This window comes from Eptesicus fuscus, chromosome 5 (genome assembly GCF_027574615.1).
Source record: "Eptesicus fuscus isolate TK198812 chromosome 5, DD_ASM_mEF_20220401, whole genome shotgun sequence".
Classification (NCBI taxonomy): Eukaryota; Metazoa; Chordata; class Mammalia; order Chiroptera; family Vespertilionidae; genus Eptesicus; species Eptesicus fuscus.
Window position 1 is genome coordinate 88556112 of NC_072477.1, and position 23887 is coordinate 88579998.

At 42.9% G+C, this 23887-nt stretch overlaps 1 protein-coding gene across 4 annotated transcripts in view; it reads left to right on the forward strand.

Annotated features, from left to right (window-relative positions):
* Positions 1–1793: 1793 nt before the first annotated feature.
* Positions 1794–23887, forward strand: part of PSMA6 (proteasome 20S subunit alpha 6) — a 35717-nt gene continuing 13623 nt past the window's right edge. The window contains exon 1 of one of the 4 annotated variants that reach the window (XM_054716548.1): positions 1794–1818. In XM_054716548.1, coding sequence (XP_054572523.1) covers positions 1809–1818 — 10 coding nt within the window. In that variant the 5' untranslated portion in view covers positions 1794–1808. Of the gene's footprint in view, positions 1819–7453; positions 7686–23887 lie in introns of those variants that run through there. The other 3 variants (XM_054716549.1, XM_008158981.3, XM_054716550.1) reach the window with 3 other exon arrangements.

Here is a 23887-nt window from a genome sequence, read left to right on the forward strand (position 1 = left end):
TAAAAAAACTTCTTCAGCTTAAAATAAAAAAAAGATCTTTGGTTAATCTCTTTCCATCCTCCCCCCTCCCTCCTTCCCTCTGAGATTTATCAGTCTGTTTCATGTTCCCATGCCTGTGCATTGAACATCTGCCCCCTGGTGGTCAGTTTGTATCATACCTACTGGTCGAATAGTCAAACGGTCACTTAGGCTTTTATATATATAGACTAGAGGCCCGGTGCACGAATTCGTGCATGGGTGGGGTCCCTCGGCCTGGCTGGTGATCAAGGCCTATCGCGTAGTCCAGGGGAGAGAGACCCTGGGAGGTTGGCCGGCCACGGGGAGGGGCCATGGGCAGTTGGCTGGCTGGCCCCGCCCTCGATTGGAGGTGCCGATTGGGACCAGATCGGGCCAGTTGGCCACCACAATGCATGTCATAGGGACCGGTCATTCCACTGTTTGGTCGCTGGGCTTTTAAATATATAGATAATGTTCTATAGTGTGAATATACCACAATTTTATCTATTCTACTGGTTATGGGCATTTGGATAGCTTCCAGCTTTGGCCTATTACAAAGAATCTATACTAATAAAAGCGTAATATGCTAATTCGACTGGACATCCTTCTGGATGACCTTCCGGATAAAGCTGGGGCTGCGAGGGAAGCCCAGGTCCCAGTGCCTGCCGGTGGCTGGAGAGAAGCCTGGGTGCCGGGTGCCAGAGAGAAGCTGGTGCTGGCAGCCGGGGGAAGGAAGGCCTACTCTTGCACAAATTTTGTGCATCGGGCCTCTAGTACTACTATGAATAGTGTGTTACGTTTAATATTGGGGGAGAGCTATTAAAAAATCTCTTGCAGCCTAGCCAGTTTGGCTCAGTGGATAGAGCATCAGCCTGTAGACTGAAGGTCCAGGGTTCGATTCCGGTCAAGGGCACATGCCTGGATTGGGGGCTTGATCCCCATAGGGGGCGTGCAAGAGGCAGCTGATCAATGATTCTCTCTCATCATTGATGTTTCTCTCTCTCCCTCTCCCTTCCTCTCTGAAATTAATTAAAAATACATGCAAAAAAAAAATCTCTTGCAGATATTCTTTCCCTTCCATTCCCATTACTATTGCCTCGATTCAGGCCTTCAGAAACGTTCACGTGGACTCTTAGCAATAGCCTCCTGATTAATACCTCTATCTGTAGTTCATCATAAATACTGCCACAGGTTTGTCTTCCCAGAGCAGCAATTTTCAACCGGTGTGCTGCAAGAATTTTTAAAACATGCAATACCTGACTAGCCAGAGGTACTGACCTCTTTTCTCTTTGTCAAATAAAAAAAATGACAACAGCCAATAAAATAACTGTCTGGTGTGAATGAATCAAAATTATACTCTTTTTTCTTTTTCTTTTTTGGTCAAGTTGGCAAAAAATATATTTTTGGGGGTGCCGCAGAATTTTAGTAATTAGTTTATGTGTGCCATGAAATGAAAAAGGTTGAAAATCGCTGTCCCAGAACATAATTCTAATCATGCTGCTGCTTTTACTGAAAACATTAAATGCCTCGCCACTGCCTTCTAACCAGAGCCCTCGGTTCCTTAGCTTGGCATTCAAGGCCTCCTCCCTGCATTTGTACCCTAATCCAGAACATTTTGTGTCCTAGTCAAAGTAGGCCATGGCCACGCCCTAAGCACAGGCCCTTCTTTCCCCCCTCTGCTTCTTTGTTCATGCCACTCCTCTTCCAGGTTGTACTGTGATGTCACCCACACTGATCCCACTCTGTCAGAGTCCTTGTCTTCCCAAGCTGTACTCGGATACACTTCTTCCAGCAGGCAGCTTGCTTCCCCTATGGCCCAAGGTAATTTCCCACCTGCAGTCCTTTGTTGGAACCTGCCTCATGTATCATGAGCTGTCTTGTGTTAGTATTCATGCTTCATCTTCCTCACTGAGCTCTGGTGGGGACCCCATCTGTGTCTCAGAGTAGCCAGCTCAGCTTCTTGCCCATAGAAGGGGCTCAATAAATGTTAGTTGAATTGCTTTGGAGAAGTTGTTTGAAAATGTCTTCCTGATTTTTATCTCTGATTCCCACTTCTCCTTTGTGAATTCCCCTCTTGCTCCTAGGTTTGTTTGTTGTTTTAAATCTTCACCCAAGGACATGCTTTTACTGATTTTCAGAGAGAGAGAAATATCAATCAGGGATTGAGCCCTCAACCTTGGCATATCAGGCAACACTCTAACCAACTGAGCTACCTGGCCAGGGCCTGCCTGTGATTGATTTTTTTATTATTATTATTTTTTTTTTTTAACTTGCCCTTGTACCACTATGAATGAAATGCAGTTGATGAAGTTTGGGGACTTTAGCTGAGATCCATCAAGTCCTTTCACAGCAAGTGAAAAATAAAACTAGAGCACTCTTTTGCTTTCTCATCAATAACTGGGTTCTCAAGAACTGGTTCCTAAATCAGTGACTGAAAATATTGGCGATAATGGTCCGAAACCTCATTTACTTGCCCTCCCTGCCACTATCCCAAGAGAATTTGGCTTGTTCTGAGGATCAGAGATGACTTAATTTTGTGGTAAGAAAATAGGAATTAGAGGAAGCCAATTAGGAAACCTCAAGGAAGAGGAACTATCTCTAGGCTAAAGGGAAGGCTGTTGAATCTTATTTCCTCTCTGTTCTTGACTCACTTTCTTGGTTCCTGGCCAACCTCTGCACCTCCCTATCCCCACCTGATCAAGGGGCTGGAGTGGGGGTGGGTGTAAGGGTGAGGATGGTGAACAGAGTGAATAAAGTTATATACCATTCATAAAGACCACAGGGTGAAGGGAAGCACCACGAGTTGAAAATCTCAATGAGCTGTTTGATTCTTACTGTCCCCATCCTCCTGTCCACAGTCATGGGTGAGGTTGCATGTGTATGGGACAGGGTGGGTAAGAATTGGCTGCTTTCCGAGTTAAGAAAACAGACTGAGTTTCACTTCTGAACAACAGCAGAGTACAGTGCAGGTTGGTATAATACAGTGATGGGCAACCTTTTGAGCTTGGTGTGTCAGACTTCGCCAAAAAACTGAGCATAACTCGGGTAGTGTGTCACTTTGAGGAAAAAACATTATTTCATAAATGTTTCATCCTCAGGAGCAGCAAATGTTTCATCCTCGGCATGCGGCTGCCTCAGCGGCCGCGTGTCATCAGAAATGGCTACGCGTGTCAGTGCTGACACGCGTGTCATAGGTTCGCCATCACTGGTTTAATACTTGGTTTTCTTCTGTATTAGGAATAGATCAAAGCAAAATAGCCATCAATCTATTCACAGAGAAAAACTGAGTTCAAGCTTACTAGTAGGTGGCTTATTGTCACCTTAGTAATTAATATTTTTGTCCTCGATACCTTTAAGGTTGATACAACATGCTCACCTTTTGGCCATAGTCACCAGGTTAGTCTGTGGCAAGGCTCAAATTCAAATTCAGCGCTTCTGACACTCAGAGCAGAGCCTGACCATGTCTAAGCCTCAGGTCCCTCTCTTCCCCATCTTACTTTTCACTGGAACATTTGCTGGTTTCTCAAGCTATAAGGCTTTCCTGTTATCATGCCTAAGGGGAAGTTGTATGTTAAAAACCACCAATGGTTAAGCCCAAGCCAGCTGGGGTCTCCCATTGCTCCTTCCTGTATGCTGTGGAAACCCACAAGAATTCTCAGTGTTTCTCAAAGTCCATGGCTTTCAGAAACAAAAGATCAGTCGGTCAGTTGAGCACTGGGTCTTCATTTAAGGGGGAATTTGGTAAAACAAGAAAAACATCAAAAGTTGTAAGAGATAATATTGATGTTGTTATAGCTTAAAATCAATGGTAAACTGAAAGCTAAAGATTTGGGCTCTGTAGAGGGGTAGTTTTAGTTAAATGGCCTTTGGGTTGAGCTGATAAAAGTTTATTCCCTTTCACCATCAAAGGATGGCATTATTATTATTGGGGATGAATGATATAATCCAGGCACTGAATTAAAGAAAGGGGGGAGGAAGGGAATGCCAGTTGTGTGACTGCCATGTTGCTAGACACCATTTTGTACTCACCACTAGTACTGGAGGGTGAGATAACCACACTAGATTTTATGGACAAAGTGGGCAGGGAAGTGTTGCTTTATTGGAATTTGGTCAGGTAAGAGGTTTTTGAGTAGAAGCATAATCAAATGCCTCATGTAAGCACACCCCAACTCACATTTGATGCTTCATTTGTCCCTCTCCTTTGCCCATAAATTATAGAACTGGAGTACAGGGAAATCACCCTTTTCTCCTTCCCAGAGACTGAGCCAGAATGACAATTCCTAGACAGTCTACCATAGTTATTGGAAGAACTGCAGGACTGAGATTGGTGTGAGAATGATTCAAAGAGAGCCAGGTTCTTGCCCTTAGTTCCCTGAGGAAGCATCTGATTGGTGAAAGTCTGGCCAGGGGCCTGGGCAGAGCTCTACCTCCCTCCAGCTGTTCACCCAGAGCTGCTACATCCCTAGCTCTGTCCTGGCCACACCTGACCTTAGGGGCCCCTTAACATCGGGGAATCCCAACTTTCCTAAGATACTCTATTATTACCAGTGTTTATGGCCAACTTACAGGGCAATGTGTTTCAACACCTGCTAATAGCATATACACTGAGTGGCCAGATTATTATGATCTCTGAACGCATAATAATCTGGCCACTCAGTGTATATCCTATATAATAAAAGGCTAATATGCAAATTGTCCCCTCGACCAGGAATTCGACCAGCAGGCAGGCCGACCGGCCAACCACCCATGTCCCCTCCCCCTGGCCAGGCTGGCCAGACCCCACCCATGCACGAATTCACACACACATACATACACTGAGTGGCCAGATTATTATGCGTTCAGAGATCATAATAATCTGGCCACTCAGTGTAGAAACACAGATAAGCTTTATTTTTTCATTCCCTGGCTCTGAAACTGCCAGCAGAGCACCCTAAGCTAAGGGCTAAATTCTTATTTGTCTTTAAACGCCATGGCATTCGGCATGTCTGCAGTCACTGGGAACTTACCCTGCCACTCTTTACCTTTGCCTTCTGGGTAACCCCTACCTTCCACCTACCTCCACGCCCAGGGGAGAATGTGAGCCTTGCCAAACGGAAGCCACCAGGAGATTTTCCAAGATTCACGAGATGTCAAGTCATCTCTGAAATTTTTCAAAAAACCATCAAGTCATTTCAAAAAGTCTAACTTGGTGGCCCCACAGAGAGGAAGATCAAACTTTCCACACCGACACAGCAAGCCTGCCCCCATAGGCTTGTGTTAAAGCTGCAGGAGTATTTGTACTCAGACTTGGGTGAAAGCTCAACCCAAGGGGAAGTCCACCGGGTTGAGTAGTTTAGCTCCTGCCTGGCACCCAGTGAAATCTGCTGCCAGGGGATTTCCCTTAGCAATGGAATCAGCAAGGGGTTTTGGCTTTCTGAGAGATTTCCCAGAGGAATTCATTTGCCTATGTGGGAAAAATCTCAAATTCTAATATAAAATCTCTGACCTTTTAAAGTTTTTGAGATCTGGATTTCTCATTTATTCACAAATCTCTTCGAATAAAAATACAAACATAATAGAAGACCCACGTAGTGAGAATACATACTCAGTGAATGATCTGAGTATTTCATGCTAGGCACTGTTTGGCATTGAGATGTACTGGAGAGCAAAACACATCTAATTCTAGCTTCCAGTTTATGTTTGTATTGAAAATGAGGTTGATTCCTTCCAGTATTAAAGTGTATGTAGCATCCAAAATCATCCTATGTGTCTTTCAGGGCCCAGCTTAAATACAACCTCAAGAAGGAATCAGGATTTGTTTAATGTGAGAAATAATTCTTATAGCCTGCAGTGTGTGTAGTTTAAAATATCCCCAAACTTCCCTAGCCAATATGGCTCAGTTGGTTGAGCGTCCTCCCATGTACCGACAGGAAAACTATAGAATTACAGTACACGAAGCTCACTCAGAGTCTGAGAGAAAAAATACTCAAAAGGTCAGGAGGAGCCCTAGCCAGTTTGGCTCAGTGGATAGAGCGTCAGCCTGCGACTGAAGGGTCCTGGGTTCGATTCTGGTTAAGGGTATATGCCTGGGTTGCGGGCTCAGTCCCCAGTAAAGGGCATGCAGGAAGCAGCTGATCAATGATTCTCTCTCATCATTGATGTTTCTCTCTCTCTCCCTTCCTCTCTAAAATCAATATATATATATATTTTTTTTAAAAGGTCAGGAGGAGTTGGTCCTGAGTGAAGGGACCTGAACCAAAGCAAGGGACTTTTATCAGGACACTTGGGAATTAGACAGAGCTGGAAAGTACCCTGTGTGCCAGAGATGCACTTAAGTATTTTCTCAATCATGTTTCAGTTTTGAATTTTTTTTCAGGTTAATAAAATAGAAGTTTATTTTTTTTAAAAAAATGTGAGAAACTGGAGGTTCCTCAAGAAACTGCTTAAGAAGTTCTTACAAATTTTTTCATTTAATGGAAAGTGAATTTAAGAGGAAATGCATTAAAGAGCTAAGAATCCCTCAAGAATGTACTTACAGCAGGCATTGAAGTGGCAGAAACCTTGGTGTATCTGGCCTTCCTGGTGCACAAACTGGGGGGGGGGGGGGGGAGGGGGGGCGGGGGGCGCACACAAGCCTAACATCATGTTTTTCATTTTATATTCAGGAGAAACTTTTTCTATTGCCAGTGGCTACCAGAACCTAACTAAAATTAACGGCTGCAATCCATTTCTCCCCACAGCAGGCAGGAAAGTGGGTGGGTAAAGAACAGGCTAGAAAGGGTTGTGGGTTCATCCCCAGTGTGGGGTGTGCAGGAGGCAGCCGATTAATGATTCTCTCTCATCATTGATGTTTTTCTCTCCCTTCCTCTCTGAAATTTATTTATTTATTTTAAAATATATTTTATTGATTTTTCACAGAGAGGAAAGGAGAGGGATAGAGAGTTAGAAACATCGATGAGAGAGAAACATCGATCAGCTGCCTCCTGCACACCTCCGACTGGGGATGTGCCCACAACCAAGGTCCATGCCCTTGACCGGAATCGAACCTGGAACCCTTCAGTCCGAAGGCCGACGCTCTATCCACTGAGCCAAACCTGTTTCGGCTATTTCTTTCTTTCTTTCTTTATTTAAGAATAGGTTAGAAAGGACGCCAGCAATCTAGACGCAGGCTGGTTATACAGGGCCCCAAACTAACGAGAGATGAGAGATTGTGGAATCCACGATCCATTTAGGCATTTAGGTCACACTGAATGGCAAATCACTACTCTGGACCCCAGGAAGTTTCTTCGTTCTTGCTATAGTCAATTCATTTTCCAGATGACAGCTCTCAACCGCAACAACCGAGTTTCACCCGGCCCCCTGGAGCCGCGCAGACACGACCCTGACGCATGCGCACCCCGAGCCCCTACGTCCCTTTCCCCACCCCCACCAGGGGCGGGGCTCGGGGCTCCCTCCGCGCGCGAACTGACGCCGGAGTCGTGAGTTGGGCGCGCTAGAGCGGAAGGATCTGGCCGATGCACCGGAAGCAGTCGCTGCGGCTTCCGGAGCTGCTGCGGCTTCCGGAGGGGCTTGTACGCCTGGTTTGGGAGCTACCGTGCCCATAGACCGTTCCTGAAGAAGTGGCTGCTTCACCATGTCCCGTGGTTCCAGCGCCGGCTTTGACCGCCACATTACCATTTTTTCACCCGAGGGCCGGCTCTACCAAGTAGGTGAGTGAACCAGGTCCGCTTTGACCCGCTCGCATTGCTCTGTCATGGTGCGGCCTGGAGTTGAGTCCGGCGCTGAAGCATGGCCGGAGCCGGGACGGGAGAAGGGCCTCGCCTGGGTTGGCGTCCCGTGGTGGTCTCACCCAGACTGGAGGCAGGGATCAGGGGCCCGAAGGCCGAAGAAGGCCTCTTGCTGTTGAGGGCGAGCGGCCGCACTGCCTGGACACAATGAAGAGTTAAGGAAGGCAGGACCTAAACGTCTGACTCCTGACTTCCTGAGGCCTAGTAACTTGTTACTTTTTGGCGTAGGTGGACTCGATGTCTGTACTTCTCGAAAGGGTCATTAGTTCCTTAACCTCCCAGTTAAAACGTTTCCCCTCCGCTTTCCTTTGTTTGCAGCATGCACTTCCTTGTCCTGAGGTAGTTGTTTCCACACAGGCATGCAGGGCCTTCTGTGTGCCAGATACGGCTGGTCCTAAGGGATACAAAGATGCCACAGCCTCTCTTATATTGAAGCTCACAACTTAAAGGGAATGCCAGATAACGTAAACAAACGGAGAAGAAGAAAAAAATACCAAATTACTGGTATCTGCAGAGTTCAGGACATCTTTGGAAAAGTGGTAGATAGAATGAGTGATTGTCAGTTGTAGAGCTGCTGGTGAAACATCCCCTTTAAGCCGTATCTGTTTGACTACTGTAGTTTAAAAGCTGGTTCTGAATTGTAGATGAGGTCTGGTGAACTATCTCTTTACTGAGGAGCAACTCTAGTGGGAATAAACACTATACTGGTTATCAGTTATTCAGTATTACAGTATATTTTATTGGCTCTAAGTGATGTCAAGAGTTTAGGTTATGATTCTAAGTCGGATCCTTAATCTCTTGCCATAAAGAATTTAATATCAAGAGATCCTGATTTGCATGTGGCCCAGAATGGTTTTATTTTTGAGTGAGTTTAGCACCTCATGCCTTGGCAAGGACAGTAATACAATCTGTGTTTGGAAATCATAAGGATAGAGTTGACCTATAGATGAGGTTCTCTTCACCTGTACATTTTAGAAATAAAGTTAATTTGGAATGAAACCAGTCCACTATATGGCTACGTACTTAATATAATGGTAGCAAGAAAACAACATCATATTGGGTAATTGAGTAACCCTTTTAACTCATCCCCAATTGAAAGATATGATCAATATTTTGATCAATAATGACCAATATCTAGACAGAAATATGATCAATAATATCTAGTAGAATGATTTAAAACTCTGCCTTGTAAAATAACACACTCCCATTGCTATTCAAGGCACTAATTAGACATTGCTAGGAAAAGGAAAGTGAAAGAATAGTTAGTATGAGCAAGCAGTATTGTGGTGAAGAGTTCAGGCCCTGGAGCCATAACCTGGGTTCAGATACCTGCTCTGCTCCGTACTAGCCAACCAAATGATATAACTTGAGCCTAGTTTCTCTGCAAAATTGGGCTGATAATTCCTTGTGGTTGTTTTGAGGATTAAATAAGGTGATGTATGTAGAGTAATTGTACAGTATTAAGTGCTCAGTAAGGGTTATTAGATTCCTGTTTTTCTTTTTTGGTGTATTAGATTAGTTGCTCTGTAGACCTGGAATATATCCCTTTTTATAGTCCATGCATGCTTAGTTCTCTAGTGAAATATATGTACATTATCTTAATATCATAAGTGCTGTTCATTAGTTTATAAACTTTAGAACCTGCCTAAGATAAAGTATATAAAAATTTTAGAATGCAAACTTTAACGTTGATAGTGGAAAAATAATATAACAAAAGTGGGAAAATGACAAGAGAAGGAAAGATTAATGGAAAAGTGAGTATGGCATGCCCCAGTGGTTGGGCATCGACCTATGAACCAGGAGCTCACTGTTCGATTCCTGGTCAGGGCATATGCCCAGGTTGCGGGCTCGATCCCCAGTGGGGGGAGGGGGGGGTGTGTGTGCCTGAGGCAGCCAATTAGTGATTCTCTCTCATCATAGATGTTTCTATCTTTCTTCCTTTCCCTTCCTCTGTAAAATCAATTAAAAAATAATTTTTAAAAAATGAGTATGCTTCTCATCTTTCATAGTTGGGACTCAAGAGATAAATGTAGCCCTAACTGGTTTGGCTCAGTGGATAGAGCGTCGGCCTGCAGGCTGCAAGGTCCCGGGTTCGATTCCAGTCAAGGGCATGTACCTTGGTTGCAGGCACATCCCCAGTGGGAGGTGTGCAAGAAGCAGCTGATCGATGTGTCTCTCCCATCGATGTTTCTAACTCTGTAAACCTCTCCCTTTCTCTCTGTTAAAAAATCAATAATATAAATATATATATATATATATATATATATATATATATAAAGAGATAAATGTAGTCTAAAGTTGATAAATCAAAAAATAGAAGTATAAATTTAAAGTTACAATGCTAACCATAATTATAAACTAACTGTTGACAGTTTGTTTATAATTATAAACAAACTGGTTTGCTTCCAGGGAGTAGGAAGAAAGATTTTTTAAAAATTGATTTTAGAGAGAGGAATGGGGCGGGGGGTGGGGAAAGGGGAGAGAAAGAAGAATATCGATGTGAGAAACATCAATTGGTTGCCTTCTGCACGTGCTTTGATGGGATTGAACCTGCCACCTTTTGGTGTACGGGACGACACTAACCATCTGAGCCACACTAGCCAGGGCAGTGAGAAAGATTCTTTTTTAATTGATTTCAGAGAGGAAGGGAGAGGGAGAGAGAGAGAGAAACATCAATGATGAGAGAGAATCATTGATCTGCTGCCTCTTACACACCCCATACTTGGAATCGAGTCCGCAACCCAGGCATGTGCCCTGGACCAGAATCCAACCCTGGACCCTTCAGTCCACAGGCCAATGCACTATCCACTGAGCCAAACCAGCTGGTGCAAGAAAGATTTTTGATTGTCATTTGTATCCTATGTAACTATTGAAAATTTTCTCTTGACATATGTATTGAAGGTATGTGCATGGGCGTGCCCGTGTGTGTGCGTGTGTGTAGAAAAACTATAGAGCTATGTACAGAGCACCTACCTTTGAAATCTAATTTTAGGAATTCCCCAAGTTATCAGTGGGGCAACTAAGGCCCAGGTGGAACAGATAAGCCTGGCTATTTTCAAAGCCCCCTTCTGCTTGCTGATCTTTTGCTGGATAGGTCTGGCAAGAGAGGAGAGGAGCAGGCACTTGAATTTGCCTGCCAGGTGGATGTGAGCACTGTCTGGATGCTTCTAAGAAAGGAGCATATTGATAAAGGACAGGAAAGAAATGGTTTGGTAGAGACAGACTAAAAGTGGACAGTTTTCTAATCTGTATTTGAAACCAGGATTCCTGGGTTCAAGTTCTTGCTCCACACCAACTTTGAGAACTTACTTCATATGTAAAATAGAAATAATAATTCCACCTATCTTATGGGGCTGTAAGATTTAATGAGTTAATAGATGTAAAATACTTATAACAGTGTCTGTCACATAGTAAGTGCTCAGTAATTGTTTCTGTGAAGGATGCTGTCAGGAAGAAATAAATGACTGATAAAAATGGAATCAGGAGTTTACAAATAAATGGACTGAGAAGTACTAATTGTTTGTTTGCCTCCTTTGCTGTTAAAAAAAAAATACTCTTGTTTTTAAAATAATGTTTCTCAACCCAGACTTCTTATGCCTTCCTTGAATCTGATTTGAAGTTTAATGTCGGTGTGTACACATGCATACATCTGTATGTATGCATACATAAACACATACCTATTATATGTATACATAAATACATACCTATTATAACTACATACAAAAAAGTAACGAGATCAAACACTGCTATGTTTTGAAACTTCATATTCCCCTTCCCACCACTGCCAAGATTTTTAGTGACTCCATCTGCTTGTAGGTCACTGTTTGAAAGTGTAACAGTTGGGGGCACTTGAAATGAAACACACTTCCCATTTAGGTTACAAGGTTAGAGAAAGAACAACTTCCAAAAACCTTAACAAAAAGTTTCTAGTCTTAAGGCATTGAAATTGAACATAAACATATCCTGCAGAGTACCAACCTACCTTCTTGCCTCAGAACAATTCTTCTTTTAATAACCAAATTTCATAGAATGTATGGATCTTTCAATTCATTTTTCACCAGCCCGTGAAAAATGGGGAAGGGGGGTGGTATTATTTGTTTCCCAAAACTCAGTCAACACTTTAAACAAAATTATGAGTGAGAACAGTCTTGAGGTGCATTCCTATAATTGGCAGAACTTCAAAATCACCTGTAGATGCTGATGAGCATGCCTAAAGGGGATGTGCGTCTCCACTATTGGTAACATCATACTGTGAGCCTTGTCTGGCATTGTGTGCTTGTCCTGAACACTTTGTCACAATGTCTTTTATAATTAGTTCCTGTTTTCCCCCAGTATTACACAAACGAGTCCCAGACATGTTGGGGAAGTGTTGGGGAAATTTGTAGGGAAGGAAGCAAAGTAAGAGATTACTGTGGAAAAGAGTCTCTATACAAAACAATTATTTACTAACCATTTTGTTTGTGATCAAGGAAGCATTCTAATCTTATGGTTTGCTGTTAGGTCAGTTTTGATCATTTTTTTACCTATAAAATGACTTTCATGTGGTTCAACCAAATATTTACATATAGGTACATACTTTACTATTATTTAAGTTACAATCTAAAAAATTGGGGACTCAACAGTTGAGTATAATCCATTATAATTTATCCCATTTTAAAAATGGGAAACGGGCTGAAACTGGTTTGGCTCAGTGGATAGAGCGTCAGTCTGCGGACTGAAAGGTCCCAGGTTTGATTCCGGTCAAGGGCATGTCATTGGTTGTGGGCACATCCCCGGTAGGGGGTGTGCGGGAAGCAGCTGGTCGATGTTTCTCATCGATGTTTCTGGCTCTCTGTCCCTCTCCCTTCCTCTCTGTAAAAAATCAATAAAATAAAAATAAATAAATAAAATGGGAAATGGACTCAGCCAGTGTGGCTCAGTGGTTGAGCATTGGCCCATGAACCAGGAAGTCATGGTTCTTTTCATGGTCAGGGCACATGTCCAGGTTGCTGGTTCAACCCCCTGTAGGGGGCATGCAGGAGGCAGCCATTGGATGTTTCTCTCTCTCTCTCTCCTCTCTAAAAATCAATAAAATATATTTTTAAAAATGGGAAATGGGCTATCAGTTATCATTTTCCTGCATAGTCTTGGGCATTCAACAACAGATTACTAAGATTACCGTAATAGTGTTTGCTAGCTTTGCAAGTTTTTGACATTTTATCCAAATAAAATCTTTAGTGATGTAAATAAAGTGTATAATTACTATTTCTAGCATTTGAATTCTGGCTTTAAAAAATAAATATGCCTTTTCAATGCTGCCCGTAAACCATTCTGTTTTTTTCTTAAAATGGCCCGACTTCTCACCGCTGCTATGGGGAGGGGGGGGGCAGTATTATTTGTTTCCTTAGAAGATATTCTTTGGTTATTAAGTTATCTCTAGGTCCTTTACTTGGCAGTTTCTATTTTTCTGGAATTTATTACACAATATATATTTTTGGTAATCCTACATAATAAAAGGGTAATATGTAAATTACCATCACTCCGCTACGCCCACGATTGGGCCAGCGGGAGGCGCAGGGGGCAGGACTTGGGGTGGCCAATTGGGCCGGCGGGACGCTGAGCTCGCGTCGCCAGCGCGAGCTCAGCGTCTACGCCATGGCTGTGCTGCGGCACAGAAGGGGCCTCTGGGGCAGCAAGCCCACGTCCTGCTGCGGACCATCAAAAGTGGGGAGCGAAAGCGGGGGAGCTGGCTGTCTGTCCTCTCCGGCACCAGGCCTGGTGCACCAGCGGACAGACAGCCAGCTCCCGCGATCGAAAGCCAGCTCCCGCGATCGAAAGCGGGGAGCTGTGTGTCCGCTCCAGCACCAGTGGACCCCCTGCCATCAAAAGTGGGGAACAGCCAAAACCGGTTTGGCTCAGTGGATAGAGCGTCGGCCTGCGGACTCAAGGGTCCCGGGTTCAATTCCGGTCAAGGGCATGTACCTTGGTTGCGGGCACATCCCCAGTAGGGGGTGTGCATGAGGCAGCTGATTGATGTTTCTCTCTCATCGATGTTTCTGGCTCTCTGTCCCTCTCTATTCCTCTCTGTAAATAATCAATAAAATATATTTAAAAAAAAAAAGTGGGGAGCAGGCTGCTAGCAGTGTCCGCGGAGCATGCTAGGCTTTGCGGGGCAGTGGATATGGCCTGGATGGCAGGTTAGGCCTAGGGGACCCTACACGTGCATGATTTAATCATTCACTGGGCCTCTAGTATTATTATAATAGGAATTCAAGTATACAAAATTTTATTGAAATTTATAACATGGTGAGTACTAAAATAACAGTACAAAGTAAGGCACTGAAGGAAGTGACACTTCCAGGGAGAGCCAGGAAAGGTTCCTCAGAGAAGGTGACTTGGTTTAGATGGAAATTAAATAAGGAATATTTGGGGGAACAGTGCATAGGTCAGTGTGACTGGAGCATAGACAGTTGACAACTGGAAAAATAGATTGTAGCAAAATTTTAAAGAGATTTGGGTACCATGCTAGGGTTTGGATTTTGTCCCATGAGTTTTGGACATAGCTAGCAAAAGTCATTAAGAGTGACAGGATTGCTAAGTCAGAATGCAGGAGGGTTGAGTGTGGAATTAGAATTACAGTAGAAAGGGGCTGATGGCAGGAAGACCAATTAGAAACTTGTTAACTAATCCATTTAAACCTTAATGACGTATTGAGAGAGAAAGGATAAAGAGGAGACTGAGTAGATATAAAAGTGGACACTTGAGAGAGAAGGGGTGAAGAATCAAGGATGGTACCCAGGTTTGTAGCTTGGAAAACTGAGTGGTTAATAATACCATTGATATAAGGACTATAAGAAAAGTAGCAGATTTTCAGAGAGAGGAGTTTATTGTGGTACATGCCTGTGGGTGAAGTAGGCATTGGCAAGTATGGGTTCAGAGGTAAAGATGACAATAGTGATAAGATAAAATCACCCAGGGATAGGGAGAAATGACAGAATCCTGGGAAATACCAATTTAAGGAGCTGACTGAAGAAGTGGAAGCAGTGAAAGGGACTGAGAAGGGAAGTTCAGAGAAGTAGGAATGATATTCTTTAAGAACTTCGAAATTCAGTTCCTCAGTTCATTAGCCACATTTCAGGTACTCAATAGCCACATGTAGCTAATGGCTGTTAGACTGGACAATGCAAATATAGAACATTGTCATCATCACAGAAGATTATTTTGGTTAGCACTAGTCTATATATAGAGGGAGGGAGGAAGAGGACTACTTTAATGAATCCTGGCAAATTCACAAGTGCATTCTCTATTGAGGAACATTTTTTAATACGTAAATTTTATTTTGTGGGACAAGATTTTATTCTGTGGTGGAGGGTTGCTTTATCTTTTGTGGCTTTTGTATTTTGTATATAAGCAGACCAGATAAATAATACAAATGAGTGCAACATGCTAGGTGAGATATGACAAGGAGTGGTGGGAATTGGAAAACTGCAAAATGCGTGCCAGCCCTAGATGATTTTGCTATGTGCGAATGAGGGGCAGCGTTAACAATTTTTTTTTCTAAGAAAAACTAAATCCTAATTTTACTTTTATCTGACTTTTAGTTAATTTGAATCTTTCTAGAAAACCATGCATTCCAAGCCAACTTCAGTAAGTGGGATTGGGTCCATGGCCAACTTTTGACTTAGTATCTTCTAGTTGGCAAATTTAATTATAAAGTTTCTTGGTTCCTACTTTCTTTGACTCTCCAGACTGGATGTGGAAGGCAGAAATACACATTTTCAAATGCTAAACTTAGTGGTGAAATAGGAAATGCTATCGGAATCCAGAGAAAGTGTCCATGGGAAATGGCAGGGGCTTAAAGGGGAAGGGCAAGCTTTTGCTAGGTGGACATAAGAGCGAGAAGGCAATCCAGGCTGGACATAAAGAAACAAAGACATGAGTGTGGGAAGGATCAGGATCTATAAACAAAGGGTAATGAATGTAAGAGGAGAGTTTGTAAGTATTACAAACTAATAGCTCTCTGTGGCCATAGATGGAATGTTTTTTAGGCCAAAATTGTGTTCTGAACAATTGGGTAATAAAAGCAAGCAATAGACAATTAGGCAATATTAACACTTTGCACTCGCTTGCTTTTTTCTCGATTCCTTTATCCTACTCGGGATTTAATTTTTTAAATACCCCAGATTTTACAAAGCGTGGCAGTAGAATAAAAAACTGGAGTTTCTTTTCATACAAACTTATTTATTTGGATTTTTTTATATTTCAAATTATTGATACATTCAAAGAGTAATTTTAATCTCGACATCCGAGTGCAAAAGGTTAAGGATAGTGACCTAGATATAAGAATCATCTGTATAGAAGTGATTGTTCCTTATCTCTATAATATCTATAGTGATAATCCCTCTTTTAGTCATGATACTGATGATTTGTGTTCTCACTACCTTGATTATTCTAGCTAGAGATTTATATTAGTTTCCTCTGGCTGTTGTAACAAATTACCACAAACTTGGTGGCTTAAACAACAAATTTATTTTCTCACAGTTCTGGAAACCAGAAGTCCAAAATTAGTATCACTGGATCAAAATTAAAGTGTCATGCAGGGCTGTGCTCTCTCGAGGCTTTTAGGGAGAAGGTATTCTTCACTTCTTCCACTTCTAGAGGCTGCCAGCATTCTTTGGTTTATAGCTTCATCACGTCAGTCTCATAGACCAGCATCATTGTCAAATCTTATTCTGCTCCCTCCACATCACCTTTTTGTTCTATGTGTGTAAAATCTCCCTCTGGTTCTCTTATACATATGATATGATTGCATTTAGGACCCACCAGGATAACCTTCCCCTCTCAAGGTCCTTGAGTTAATCACATCTGCAAAGATCCATTTTTTTTTTTAAGCCATAAAAGGTAATATTCACAGGTTCTAGGGATTAGACATGGATATCACTTAGGGACCATTTTTTAGCATACCAAAGTATTTATAATTTAGTTGGTTTGTGTAGTTTATCCATTCTGGCAATTTCTACTTTTTATTGGAGTATTTTGTCCATTAACATTTAATGCAGTTGTTGACATGATTAAAGTTTACCATTTTATTATTTGTTTGTTTTTCTGATGTTCTTTTTTGTCTATTTCTTTGATTTCTGATCTTTATTGTTTCTTTTTTTCTAATCTGGATTTATACCATTTTGCCCTTTTCTAGTTTCTTACCGTGGAAACTTAAGTCTTTGATTTTAAACCTTTCCTAATATAAACAATTAAGACTATTGTATTATTTTCTATGCTCCATAAAAATTACCACAAACTTTGCAGCTTAAAAAAACACACACTTGTTATCTCACAGTTTCTTTAGATCAGGAGTAGTCCCGGCATGGTTTAGCTGGGCCCTCTGCTTAGGATTCTTACAAGGCTGCAATCATAGTGTTGTCCGAGCTCTTTTCTCATCTCAAGGCTCAACTGGAGAAGAATCTGCTTCCAAGCCTCACTGAGGTTGTTGGCAGAATTCATTTCCTTAGCTACTTGCTGGCTGTTCACAGGGATTCCTTGCCATACACCTTACCGAGCCAATAAGAAGAATCTCTAAAGTGAGTCTGCTAGCAAAACAGATTCTCATCATGTAATCAGGAGTGAGGCATCCCATTCTTTCATTATATTCAGTTTGTCAAAAGCAAGTTATATAGGTCCTGCCCATACACAAGGGGAGGGGATTACACAAAAATGTGAACACCAGGAGGCAAGGATTGAGGTGGGGAGGCCACCATAGGGCCTGGCCCCCATAGCAATAAAATCCCTTAACACTGTTTTATCTGCATTCTGCAAATTAACATTCAATTCAGAATATTTTAAAATCTCTCTTCTGATTACTTCTTTGACCCATGGACTATTTAGAAATGTGTTTTTAAATTTTCAAATTACTTAGCGTTTTCAGTACTTTAAAATTTATCAAGACTTGTTTTATGGCCTAACATGAGCTGTATTGGTAAATGTACTGATATGTCAATTTTCCTTTCATGTATTTTAAAGTACTCTTATAAGGTACATATGCATTTATGATTGTTGTGTTTTATTAATTGACTAGAGGCCCAGTGCACGAAATTTGTGCACTGGTAGGGTCCCTAGAGGCTGCCAGCCGGGTACTCCCTCCCGTTCCCCGGCTAGTCCCGCCCCCTGGTCGAACTCCCCGTCGAGGGGACAATTTTCATATTACGCTTTTATTATATAGGATTCTTATACCATTTTTAAATGCTCCTCTTTATCTTGATAATACTCTGTCTTGAAGTCTACTTTGTCTGATATTAATACAGTCCCTCCAACTTACTGGTGCTTACTGTTTATATGGTATACTTTTTTTATCCACTTACTAAAGTATGTCTCTGGTAGACAGCATATATTTGGGGGTTTGTTTTGGGGTTTTTTGTTTTTGTTTATTTATTTACTCATTTTTAACTAGGGGCCTACTGCACGAATACGTGCACCTTGAAAGGAACTGTGGGCTGCGAGGCTGAGGTGGGCACAGGGGCGGGTCTCAGCCCATCCTCTATGCCCCTGCCCAGCCCCTCCCGCCATGGCCCCCCTGCAGCCCCGCTCTGGCAACTGCTGCTCACACCCACTGATGGTGCAGAGCAATTTGGGCCAGCACCAGCAGTGGGTGTGAGCGGCGACTGCTGCCCGATCACCCCTCAGGAACAGGGGGAGGTGGAATATAGTAGCCCTCAGGGGCAATTGGGGTGGCAGCTGCTGCTCACCCCTGCTGATGGCGCTGAGCGATCAGGACTGGCATTGGGCACTGGCAGAGGGTACGAGCAGCGGCTCCGGTGCTGGCAGTGGGTACAAGCAGGGCCGGTGCCGGCAGCAGGTGCGAACGCCAGGCAGGACCGCAGCACACAGGAGCAAAGAATTTTCACTAACCACCAGAGGCTCGCCCTGATGATAGCGACTGGCGCCCCGCCTTGGACTGACACCCCTGCTCACCTGTTCCACCATCCTGCTGCAGCCAACACCCGCCATCTTCCACGCTCTGCCGCTTGCTGCCAATGCCTGCCATGTTCTGTGCACATCCCCTGGTAGTCAGCACATATCATAGCAACCAGTTGTTTGGTTGTTCTGCCGTTCGGTCTATTTGCATATTAGGGTTTTATATATGTAGATTAGTTCTCTTGTTATTATTTTTATTCTTTATTGTTGAAAGTATTACATATGTCCCCTTTTTTCCCCTCCAGTCCGTCCCCAGCCCTCCTCCACCTAACCCCACCCCCCACCCCAGGCCTTCAGCACCCTATTGTCTGTGTCCATGGGTTATGCATACATGCATACAAGGTCTTTGGTTGATTACCTCGCACCCACCCGCCCTCCCCTGCCTTCCCTCTAAGATTCCACACTCTGTTCCATGCTTCCATGTCTCTGGATCCACTCTATTCATCAGTTTATTTTGTTACTTAGATTGCACATATGAGTGCGATCATGTGATACTTGTCTTTCTCTGACTGACTTACTTCACTTATTATGATACTCTCCAGGTCCCTCCATGCTGTCTCAAAGGGTAAGAGAGTCTTCTTTTTTACTGCTGCATAGTATTCCATGGTATAAATGTACCATAGCTTTTTTATCCTCTCGTCTACTGATGGGCACTTGGGCTGTTTCCAGATCTTAGTTATTGTAAATTGTGCTGCTATGAACATAGGGGTGCAAACATTCTTTCTGATTGGTGTTTCACGTTTCTTAGGATATATTTCTAGAAGTGGGATCACAGGGTCAAATGGCAGATCCATATTTAGTTTTTTGAGGAAACGCCATACTGTTTCCATAATGGTTGCACCAGTTTGCATTCCCACCAGCAGTGTCCTAGGGTTCCCTTTTCTCAACATCATCGCCAGCACTTGTCATTTGTTGATTTGTTGGTGGTAGCCATTCTGACAGGTGTGAGGTGATACCTCATTGTCATTTTAATTTGCATCTCTCTGATGTTCAGTGACTTAGAGCATTTTTTCATATGTCTCTTGGCCATCTGTGTGTCCTCTTTGGAGACGTGTCTATTTAGGTCCTTTGCCCATTTTTTAATTGGATTGTTTATTTTCCTTTTGTTACATTGTACGAGTTCCTGGTATATTTTGGATATTAACTCTTTATCAGATACTAGAGTCCCGGTGCATGAAAATTCGTGCACTGCGAGGGATTGGGTACCTCAGCCTGGCCTGCCCCCTCTCACAGTCCGGGAGCCCTCAGGGGATGTCCTACTGACAGTTTAGTCCTAAGCTGCAGTATGGCCTCCCTCTGCGGGAGGCAACCGGGCTGATCAGGAGAAGGCGCCGCTCCCATCACCCCGCTGCTACTGCTGCCTCTGGCCTCCCTCTGCAGGAGGCAACTGGGTTGATCAGGGGAAAGTGCCGCCCCCATCACCCCGCTGCTGCTGCCACTGCCGGCCACTGTGGCTGCCCTCCCTCCTCGGCCCTCGTAGCCGCTGCAGCTTTGTCCAGAAGGACGTCCGGTCTGTTTGGTCTAATTAGCATTTTACCCTTTTATTAGTATAGATATCATTGCCAAATATGTTCTCCTAGTGGGCTCTTTTTGTTTTGTTGATGGTTTATTTTGCTTTGCAGAAGCTTTTTATTTCGATGTACTCCCATTTGTTTATTTTCTCCTTCGTTTTCTTTGCCTTAGGAGATGTATCAGTAAACATATTGCTATGAGAGAGGTCTGAGATTTTGCTGCCTATGGTTTCTTCTAGGATTTTTGTGGTTTCATGACTTACATTTAAGTCTTTTATCCATTTTGAGTTTATTCTTGTGTATGGTGTAAGTTTCTCTTTATTTGCATATATCTGTCCAATTTTACCAACACCATTTATTGAAGAGACTGTCTTGATTCCATTGTGTGCTCTTGCCTCCTTTGTCAAATATTAATTGAGCGTAATGGCTTGGGTTGATTTCTGGGTTCTCTGTTCTGTTCTATTGATCTATGTGCCTATTCTTGTGCCAGTACCAGGTTGTTTTTATTATGGTGGCTTTGTAGTATAACTTGAAATCTGACATTGTGATTCCTCCAACTTTGTTTTTCTTTCTCAAAATTGCTGCAGCCATTTGGGGTCTCTTTTGGTTCCATGTAAGTTTTTGGAGTATTTGTTCTAGCTCTGTGAAATATGCCATTGGTATTTTAATGGGGATTGCATTGAATCTGTAGATTGCCTTGGGTAGTATGGACATTTTAATAATGTTGATTCTACCAATCCAAGAATATGTTATATTCTTCCACTTGTTATATCTTCTTCTGTCTATTTTCCCAATATCCTGTAGTTTTCCCAGTACAGGTCTTTTGCCTCCTTGGTTAAGTTTATTCTAACTAAGTATCTTAATTTTTTTGTTACAATGTTAAGTGGGATTTTTTGTTTAGTTTCTCTTTCTGAGAATTCATTATTGGTGTGTAAAAAAGCCATCGATATTTGGGTGTTCATTTTGTATCTTGCTACAATGCCAAGTTCATTTATTCAATCTAGTAGTTTTTTTGGCTGAGTCTTTAGGGTTTTTTATGTACAATATCACGTCAACTGTGAATAATCAGAGTTTTCCCATTTGGATGCCTTTTACTTCTTCTTTTTGTCTGATCGGTGTGGCTAGGACTTTCAGTAATATGCTGAATAAGAGTGATGATCACACTTGGCCACTGTGAGTAATGTTGCAGTGAACATAGGGGTGTATGTATCTTTGTGAATAAATGTTTTTCAAGTTTTTCGGATAGATACCCAGAAGAGGGATTGCTGGGGCATTTGGTAACTATTAATTTTTTTAGGAACTGCCATGCTGTTTCCCATGGTGGCTGTATCAATTTACATTCCACCAGCAATGAATGAGTTCCTTAATAGTGAAGTTGAGCATCTTTTCATATATCTGTTGGCCATCTGTAGGTCTTCTTGTGGAAAGTGTCTCTTCAGGTCCTCTGCCCATTTTTTAATTGGTTTGTTTGTTTGGTCTTTATATGTTTTGGATATTAACCCCTTGTCAGAGCTTCTGTTTGCAAATATCATCTTCTATTCAGCTGGTTGCCTTTTTGTTTTATTGTCAGTTTCTTTTGCTATGCAGAAGCTTTTTAGTTTGATTAGTCCTATTCATTTATTCTTGTCTTTACTTCCATTACTTTTGGGGTCAAATTCATAAATCCTCTCTAAGACCATAAAGTATTCTCTGAGAGGCTCAGTTACTCCAGAGGCGGGTAACAAGGAGCAAGATGTTTTACATCTTGAATTGACAAGTGTTTGACAGCCAAAGTTATTTTCCCCTGGAGATAATCGTTGATAACAGAATTCTTCTGGGGAATAGTTGAGTGTGTGGTTTTGTTTTTTGAAACTACTTCAGCAAGATGTGAAAAAGAGAAGAGACTATGGAAACTCATCTGATTCCAGATATGATGATGGAAGTGGATCCCCAAGAAGCCCCCTCTCCTAGAAGAATGGGTCAAATCAATCATCTGCATGGTCCCAACCCTCCTCCAATGGCTGATGGGTGAGGAGGATAAATGTCTGCTCTAAGAAGCAGACAACTGGACATGCACATTTCATGGCAGAAGGAACAAACCATCAGGCAGTAGAAGGATATTTTTATTGGATATAGTAGTCAGAACTGATGGTTTTCCATCCCTTCACTCTCATCCGGTGTGTGTCTTTTGTTCTGAGGTGGGTCTCTTGTAGACAGCATATAGTTGGGTCTTGTGTTTGTATCCATTCAGCTACCCTATGCCTTTTGATTGGAGCATTTAATCCATTTACATTTAGGGTTATTATTGATAGGTACTTATTTATTGCCATTTTAATTTGGTATGCCTAGGTTTCTCTCTCTATTTCTTCTTCTCATTACATCAGTCCCTTAAGCATTTCTTGTAATGCTGACTTGGTGGTGATGTACTCGTTTAGCCTTTTTTTGTGTGTGTCTGGGAAAGTTCTTTATTTGACCGTCTATTTTGAATGATAGCCTTGCTGGATATAGTAATCTTGGTTTCAGATCCTTGCTTTCCATTACCTTGAGTACTTCATGCCATTCGCTTCTGGCCTATAGAGTTTCAAGTGAGAACAGGTGTCAGCCTTATGGGAGCTCCTTTGTAGGTAATAGTTTGCTTTTCTCTTGCTGCCTTTAAGATTCTCTCTTTGTCTTTAGTTTTTGGCATTTTAATTATGATGTGTCTGGGCGTGGGTCTGTTTGGGTTCTTCTTGCTTGTGGTTCTCTGTGCCTCCTGAACTTGTGTGATTTTTCCTTTACCAGGTTAGGGAATTTTTCTGCCATTATTTCTTCAAACACGTTCTCTCTTTCTCCCTTTCTGCCTTTTCTGCCTCTTCTGGCACACCTGCTATTCCAATATTGCATGGAAATTTTTTTCTTTCCATACTTTAATGATGTTCCACTATCTTTAGTGAAGCCTGTGGAATTCAAATCGTTGTATAATCTTTTCTTTTTTCTGTGTTTTCAAGTTCTCTAATTTTAGTTTTCAGGAATCCTATATAATAAAGAGCTAATATGCAAATGGTTGTCACACCCTCACGCCGTAACGTAACGACTCAGACACTCAACACGAGAGAAAGGAATGGGGACCAGCCAGGCACAAATGAGCTCACGAAAGAGGAATGGGGACCAGCCAGGCTGCAGCCCGGGAGAAGGACAAGCTGCCCACCTCGCGGTCCCGGGCGCCAGCAGCTGCACCTGCGGCCCGGGAGAGGGATAAGCCACCCGCCCCATGGTCCTGGTCGCCAGCACCTGCGGCCCAGGCAAAGCCACCCGCCCACAGTCCCCTGTGGTTGCAGCCGCCCTGGGTCCTGGGTGCCTGCAGCCAGCCAGAGGGAGGTTAAGCCCAGGTCCCAGGTGCCTGCGACCAGCCGGAGGAGGGAATCCTGGGTCCCAGGTGTGGGGCGAGCAGGCCAGTAGGGGAGCAGTTAGGGGCGATCAGGCAGGCACACAGAGGTGGTTAGGGGCAATCAGGCAGGCAGGTGAGTGGTTAAGAGCTAGCGGTCCCAGATTGCGAGAGGCAGTCGGACATCTCCCGAGGGGTCCTGGATTGGAGAGGATGCAGGCTGGGCTGAGGGATCCTCCTCCCCCTCGTGCACGGATTTTGTGTACTGGGCCTCTAGTTTGAATATTGGAGCCTACATGCGGTTTTCTTTATATTTATCCATT